The 7,710-nt window shown below is 44.4% G+C and overlaps 1 protein-coding gene across 1 annotated transcript in view; it reads left to right on the forward strand.

The window, feature by feature from the left end:
- Window positions 1–836: 836 nt before the first annotated feature.
- The window catches only part of cntln (centlein, centrosomal protein), a 94,145-nt gene continuing 87,271 nt past the window's right edge, over window positions 837–7,710 (forward strand). The window contains exons 1-3 of the mRNA XM_053621470.1: window positions 837–1,226; window positions 2,156–2,244; window positions 4,170–4,258. Of these exons, the coding sequence (XP_053477445.1) occupies window positions 2,161–2,244; window positions 4,170–4,258 (173 nt within the window). The 5' untranslated portion in view covers window positions 837–1,226; window positions 2,156–2,160. The remainder of the gene's footprint in view (window positions 1,227–2,155; window positions 2,245–4,169; window positions 4,259–7,710) is intronic.

Consider the following 7,710-nt stretch of genomic DNA (forward strand, 5'->3'; position numbering starts at 1 on the left):
ACAGTAATGACTTCTGCATCGCTGGCCTTTAGAAGCTGATATGAATGAGCACATGACAGATGACCGCTCCTTATTGTCAATAAATAAAGAGCTTTGTTGAGGAAGAGAGAAGAACGAGGCGATTCATAACTGCCCTGCGTCTGCTCGGCTAACCGGGCAGATGTTGCGGATTAGCGGCCGGTCGAATGCGCCTGAAATCACAGCTCAAATGAGCGCAGTAATGAGACATAGCGTGGCGGGTCAAGGCCCTAATCACAGCGTTAAATCAATTTGAGCTGCTCTGGAGCAGGACTCGCTTTAACTGTGACATCTCCAGTGTCTGTGTGCACGGTGGCTTAGCGGTTAACACGTTCGCCTAGGCACACCTCCAGGGTTAGGTGTTCGATTCCCGTCACAGCCCTGTGTGTGTGGAGTTTGCATGTTCTTCCTGTGCTGCAGGGGTTACTCCGGTTTCCTCCCCCAGTCCAAAGACATGCATGGTAGGCTGATTGTAATGTCCAAACTGTCTGTAGTGTATGAATGGGTGTGTGAATGTGTGTGTGATTGTGTCCTGTGATGGACTGGCACCCCATTCAGGATGTACCCCGCTTGTGCCCCATGCCCCCTGGGACCGTGAAGGATAAGCGGTATAGAAAATGGATGGATGGATCTCCAGTGTCTTTTTCGTCTTGATCTGGAAGTAAATTCACACTCGCTCAGTTTGCTCTGAGACGTTGAGTGCTAGCTCTAGATTGTGTAAGGTTTACAAATCCTCAGCTATCATCTATATAAAGCCTTAATAGACATGTATTACCATAGAAATCACTATACAACTCTCTTCTCTACTCCTATTACACTTTTCTGTAAAATTATCTGCTTATCTGTAGCGAAAGAGTAGTTTTACCATTTAAATGTATGCTGAGCGGGTAAATGTTGCTAATAGACTACAACTCCCACGCTTAGAACTACAACCATGCCATAAACGATGTCGCAAATGTCGCAAAGACGGCAACACGGAAAACGGCGCGTCGGTTTGAAAGAGTAAACAAACGGTTAGCAACGCTTCGATTAGATTCCGATTAAAAATGATAACCGCGTGATTTACTTGATCAGAATGTGTTTATGAGACTTTATTTCACAGTGATGTTTATTTTAGACCCTCGTCTTCTGTAAACCGTTTCTGTTTCTTTACGTTCGGGATTTTAATGCATTCTTTTAGCATCTCTGGATCCAGGGACGCTGCGCGCGTGAGTCGCTCAAATCTTTATAAACTTCTTTCCGAGGCGTTTTTATAAACTTCACAAACAATTCCTCTAACTTTAGAGTACTTCAGCTTTAAAAAAACATTAGTCTTAAATCATTTCTGATAGATAGCTAGTTAACAAGCTCTGTAGAGAGAGCACGGTTTAAAACATATATATTAAACGTTTATATTATTTCAGCAATAATACTTTTACATTTATATTACTTTTATACTATTTTAATTATTGTACTTTTATTCTATTTCTACACACGTTATATATATATATATAAATATATGTTTATATATATATATATATATATATATATATATAGAGAGAGAGAGAGAGAGTATATAATGTTTATTATTATAACTTCTGCCTTTTTATTTCATTATAATTAATTATATGCTTTTATATTCTAACACATTTGCATATTAACACTTATATTATATTATAAATATAACTTGTATGCTGTTATTTATATCAGTGTTATCTTTTTTTTTACCTGTGTTATTTCTGTTTTTCTTTCACACTGCAGTTTTTTAATTATTCTTACTTAATATAATACTTATTATTATTAAATTATTGTTTGTTTATTTATTTTTAAACAGCGCATTTTATACAGCTCAACGTGTTTTACGGCGAAGAAAGAGAACATAGAGATACAATAAATTCTTATTGCTTATAAATAAATAAGTAATGTTCAGACGTGCGACTAAAATATATAAATGTAGCAGATATTTAAAAGTGATATTGTAATTAAGTAATATAGACACAGAAGGTGAAAGTTAATTCATTAAAGAAGCATGAATTTGATCTGAGTTTAAGGTTATGAGATTATATCCCACAATTACACCTTTCTTTCATTAAATATTCTCTCTCTCTCCCTCCTCTCCCTCTCCCTCTCTCTCTCTCTCTCTCTCTCTCTCTCTCAGATCAGATGATGTCCTCCAGTGAGAGACAGAGAGAGCTGCTGCTGCAGGAGGAAGTCAGGAGTCTGAGTCAGGAGCTCGCTCAGTGTCAGGTCACACACATTAACAACAATAACAATCATCATAATACTATAATAAAAAGTGAGAGAAAATGACAGTAATAGTAATAATAATAATAATAATAATAATAATAATAATGATTATTATTAATGATAAACACAATAAACTCGTTTCTAGCTCTGGGAACTTTGTGAAAATGTTGAGGAAGAATCTGATTATTCTGTAAATAACGTAACCACCAAAACACTCGGCTTCTGCAAAAATGTAAAACGTTTTATTTTTTAATGCTGTCAAGCTCATAATCAGAAAATACCACTGAACATCGAAAATCTGTACAGTTTAAAAATGACTCTCGAGGAGAGGAGAAGAGTGGAGAAGAGAAGAAGGGAGAGGAGAAGAGAAGAAGGGAGAGGAGAAGAGAAGAAGGGAGAGGAGAAGAGTGGAGAGGAGAAGAAGGGAGGGGAGAAGGAGGGAGAGGAGAAGAGAAGAAGGGAGAGGAGAAGAGAAGAAGGGAGAGGAGAAGAGAAGAAGGGAGAGGAGAAGGAGGGAGAGGAGAAGGAGGGAGAGGAGAAGGAGGGAGAGGAGAAGAGAAGAAGGGAGAGGAGAAGAGAAGAAGGGAGAGGAGAAGAGAAGAAGGGAGAGGAGAAGGAGGGAGAGGAGAAGGAGGGAGAGGAGAAGGAGGGAGAGGAGAAGAGAAGAAGGGAGGGGAGAAGGAGGGAGAGGAGAGGAGAAGGAGGGAGAGGAGAAGAGAAGAAGGGAGGGGAGAAGGAGGGAGAGGAGAGGAGAAGGAGGGAGAGGAGAAGAGAAGAAGGGAGGGGAGAAGGAGGGAGAGGAGAGGAGAAGGAGGGAGAGGAGAAGAGAAGAAGGGAGGGGAGAGGAGAAGAAGGAGAAGAGAAGAAGGGAGAGGAGAAGAGTGGAGAAGAGAAGAAGGGAGGGGAGAAGGAGGGAGAGGAGAGGAGAAGAGAAGAAGGGAGAGGAGAAGAGAAGAAGGGAGGGGAGAAGAAGGGAGGGGAGAAGGAGGGAGGGGAGAAGGAGGGAGGGGAGAAGGAGGGAGGGGAGAAGGAGGGAGAGGAGAAGGAGGGAGAGGAGAAGAGAAGAAGGGAGGGGAGAAGGAGGGAGAGGAGAGGAGAAGGAGGGAGAGGAGAAGAGAAGAAGGGAGGGGAGAAGGAGGGAGAGGAGAGGAGAAGGAGGGAGAGGAGAAGAGAAGAAGGGAGGGGAGAGGAGAAGAAGGAGAGGAGAAGAAGGGAGAGGAGGAGAAGGGAGAGGAGGAGAAGTCAGAGGAGAAGAGAAGAAGGGGGGGGAAGGAGGGAGAGGAGAAGAGAAGAAGGGAGGGGAGAGGAGAAGAAGGAGAGGAGAAGAAGGGAGAGGAGGAGAAGGGAGAGGAGGAGAAGGGAGAGGAGGAGAAGGGAGAGGAGAACTAGAACTCTGATCAGATCCTTTAATTCAGTTCACATCAATAAAAGCAATATTTTATAAAGTGATATTATGAACACAACAATACTATAAGTATTGGCACCCTCGCTGTAGATGAGAAAATCTGACTGAAATCTAAACTTTAACACAAGAACATTCATACAAAGAAATTAAAAGAACTTATTAGACAAGAAATATTTATTTCCTTGATTTTTGTTTAATTTTATTTACATAATAACTGAAGTAGATAATAACGACTCATTAATATTCATATACTGTTTAAAGACTTCTGTTATTAAATACACGTGCGTGTGTGCGCGCGTGCGTGTGTGCGCGCGTGCGTGCGTGCGCGCGTGCGTGCGTGCGCGCGTGCGTGCGTGCGCGCGTGCGTGCGTGCGCGCGTGCGTGCGTGCGCGTGTGTGTGCGCGTGCGTGCGTGTGTTCGAGCACTCGGAGAGCTGCACTTGTTAGCTGGATAACGTGATCGTTACTCTTACCCCAGTGTAACGTGATGAAATGAGTGAGACGTTGTTCTTTTTAAACAGGCGGATAAGGAGTTTGTGTGGTCGCTATGGAAACGGCTCCAGGCGGCGAATCCGGACCTGACGCAGGCCGTGAGTTTAGTGGTGGAGCGGTGAGTCTCATACTCCATCCTGATTGGTCAGAAGGTGTTGATTAACTCTCTCTAACATCAGCTCTGACAGATCATCGATCCCGTAACGGTTCTGCGTAGAACCCCACAGTCCCATCAACATGGCTCAACTAGAACCCTTTCTGGAACCCTTCATTAGTGCACAAACCCGGCAGATGATAGAATTACTGCGTGTAGGAATGGGTTCTTCCAGGGTTCTGGTTGTTTCCGAAGAGGAAACGCTCTGTTCTGTCGTTCCACATAGAACCTTTCAGGGTTTTGCCACAGACACAGAATCCTTAAGAACAGTTTTTTTTGTTTTGAAAGGAAATTTACATTCCGTGAAGGTTCTTCGTCTGTATCTCGGAGGGAATCCGTAACGGTTCTGCATACAACCGCACAACAGAGTTTTCCCATCGGAACGATTCCAAGTAGAACCCTTAATTATATAACGATCGTGTTCGTGTACAAACCTAACAGGCTGCTGAATTATCACAACAGAACGAGATGGGTTCCTCCAGGGTTCTGTTTAAAATAATTTCTGGAAAGGAAACATCTCTAGGAGTCCTAGGGTTCCAGATAGAACTTTTGCCAGAGAGACAAACTGCAGAACCCTTAAGAATGCACACTTTTTTTTTAAAGAATGAAAATAAACCCCCATTTAACAGTGCTTTTACACCAGAAAGGGTTCTTTATGGGTTCTAATCTTGTAAGAGAGCAGTTTCCTGTGTAGCATGTGAAACACTTTTTTTTGTCATGTTATAAAGGTGTTAAAGAACCTCAGAGCTGGTTCTCACCTGGAAAGAACCTGTTTCAGGGAGCTAGGGACCCTCAGTTATCCAAAGAACCCTTTTTATTAAAAAAGAAAAGAAAAGATGTTACAGACTAGTGTGGAACCCCTGGAGGTTCTGGCGCTGGGTTAAGCGTGGAGCTTGAGACGTGTGTCTCTGCAGAACCCTCAGTGCATCGGGAGTCCCGTTTCCCTTTTTTCTCATTTTGTTTCTCCCTTTTTTCTTTTTTTTCTTTTTTGCGGTGCGGTTATAAAGGCGTCAGAGAGCCGAGGCAAGGCGGCTCTAATCCTCCCTCATCCTCTGCAGATTTCCCCGGCCGCAGAACCTCCCTCTAATGAAAACACGCTCGCTCACTTCACGTCCCGCAGAAGAAAAGCTCAGCCAAGTGCCCTTCTTTAAGGGATAAACAGCAGATTTAGGGTGGCTAAGATGACCCGCGGAGGGAGTGAGCTGCGTTCTAGCGAGCGGCATGGGAACTCGCTCGTTTCATACGTGACCGACTCCACACGTCTGCTTTAAGACGCTTTCTCGACGGACGAATACGTCCCGAGATTAGCGCCGATCCTCGCCGGTGTCCATCATCGGCTCTACGCAAAGCCCAGCGCAGAGACCGGGCTCGGGAAGTGCGCTTTCATCGACACGCCAAATCCTCAGCGTGTTTTCCCTCCGTTTGTTTTAATCAGAAGCTTCAGTTTGTGTAAGGAAAAGTACGTCAGGGTGAACAAACGGCTAAAACCTCTCTCTCTCTTCTCCAGTGCACAAGATGTGGAGCGCACTGAGCACTCTCTCAGGAAAAAACTAAAAACGCCTGGAACAAAATGTCGGCCTGAACGCTTAACGCAACGCTTTCGTTAAACGCCTTGAATTAACACTTCAGTCACATCACATCATTTCTAATCCACTGCGGTGGTGTACAGGGGCAACGTTACCGAAACTGTCTCACTGTCCAAATACTTCTGGACCTGAGTGTAATATAAATAACGCTGACTCTGCACTATAGTAATAATCATTTCTATGCTAATTCAAATCTACGGGCTATAATATGTAACAGTAGCACATGTAAAGGCTTCAAATATGCAAAATTGTACAATTTGTCTGCTTTAAGGATGATTTATGAAAGATTTCGTGACTGTTTGGTCATGTGATCAGGTTCTACCCAAAACCGCAAGGCTGTGAAACCTAAACGTTCTTCCTCACTGATTTACAAAGGCTGAGTTGAGTGTGTGTGTGTGTGTGTGAGAGAGAGAGAGAGAGGAGAAATCGTGTAAATCTCCCTCCACAGTGTGTCTGCTGGTCCTCAGAGAACCGACACGGTTCCACCCGAGACCGAGAACACGAGGGGCGTCGACACGATGATAACCGTGCCGGCTCCAGTCGAGCGCACGGCCTTCTGGGAGCTCCGCTCGGGCTTGTAGGGGTCGGATGGTCGGTTTGGTGCGCGGTTAAACATGAGCGAGGGTGTGAGGAGGTAGCGAGGGCCTCAGGAGGAACGAGGGAACGAGAGAGAGCGAATAAAAGAGTGATCCGTCAGGGGAAGAACGATCCGTCCCCGCTGACCCGCGCTGCTCTCCTCTCCTCCATCTCTCCGGATTCGGTGTGTTTTTGATGTCAGGATAATTACTAATACCCGGAGACCAGCTCTTCTACCTGCTCGAGGGACGCGCCGCGCCGCTCAAAGCCAACTCGGAGTGTTTTATTCCCCTGTATAGTGCCGGTATTCCCATCATAACGCCCAGCGTTTCATCTCCAAGCACAATAATCCCGTTGCATCATGAAAGAGACACAGAGAGAGAGACACACACAGAGAGAGAGAGAGAGCCCTGAAGGCCAGAGATCAGCTGCACACACACTCCACTGCCCTAATTGCTCAAGTTTACTCTCAAACACAAGTTATAAAGTTGTGTAAACAGGTAACGATGTCACGGAATCCATACAGAGCTGTATGGAAAAGTGTGGACACCCTTCCAGCTGTAAAGTCTCAGAACTTCATTAACTCGTTAGGCTTTAATTATCTCATTAGGACACGTTACTCAGGTCAAGAGCCGTCATTAGGAATAAACATTCCAGTGCGTAATAAATTCTCTGACTCTTCAAGCTAACGCTCAACGTCCATGGGCTCCTCTAAGCAGCTGACTGAGGATCTGAAAATGAAGCTAATTGATGCTTAGAAAGAAAAGGAAGGCTATTAAAAATATCAGAGTGCTCCCAGTGTGCAGTTCACTCAGTTAAGTGAAATGTCAGTTAAAGGAACAGTGGCTTTCAAGGCAAGATCTGGAAGACCAGAAGTGCCTCTGTATCACACTGAGGACCTGCAGGAAGGTTAATCTGACACAGGAGTGGTGGTTCTCCATCCTACTCTACATGATCTGCATGGAAGAGTCATCAGCAGGAGCCCTGACCTCATCACAAAAGGCTTTTCTGAAACAAATTGTGGACAGATGAAGTAAAAATGGAACTCTTTCCATTTCCACAATCACCAAGGGTATGTTTGGAGAACCAGAGGAGTAGCGTTTGATAAAAAGACCACCGTACCAACTGTTAAGCATGGAGGTGGGACTGCTGTGCTTTGGGGTTGAGTCAGAGGGAAGACTGGATTCCAGTAGATATCAGGAAGGAGCTGTGACACAGCCGGTGAACAAACTGAATCAGGGGGGAAAAAATCTG

This window comes from Ictalurus furcatus, chromosome 3 (genome assembly GCF_023375685.1).
Source record: "Ictalurus furcatus strain D&B chromosome 3, Billie_1.0, whole genome shotgun sequence".
In the NCBI taxonomy this organism is placed as follows: domain Eukaryota; kingdom Metazoa; phylum Chordata; class Actinopteri; order Siluriformes; family Ictaluridae; genus Ictalurus; species Ictalurus furcatus.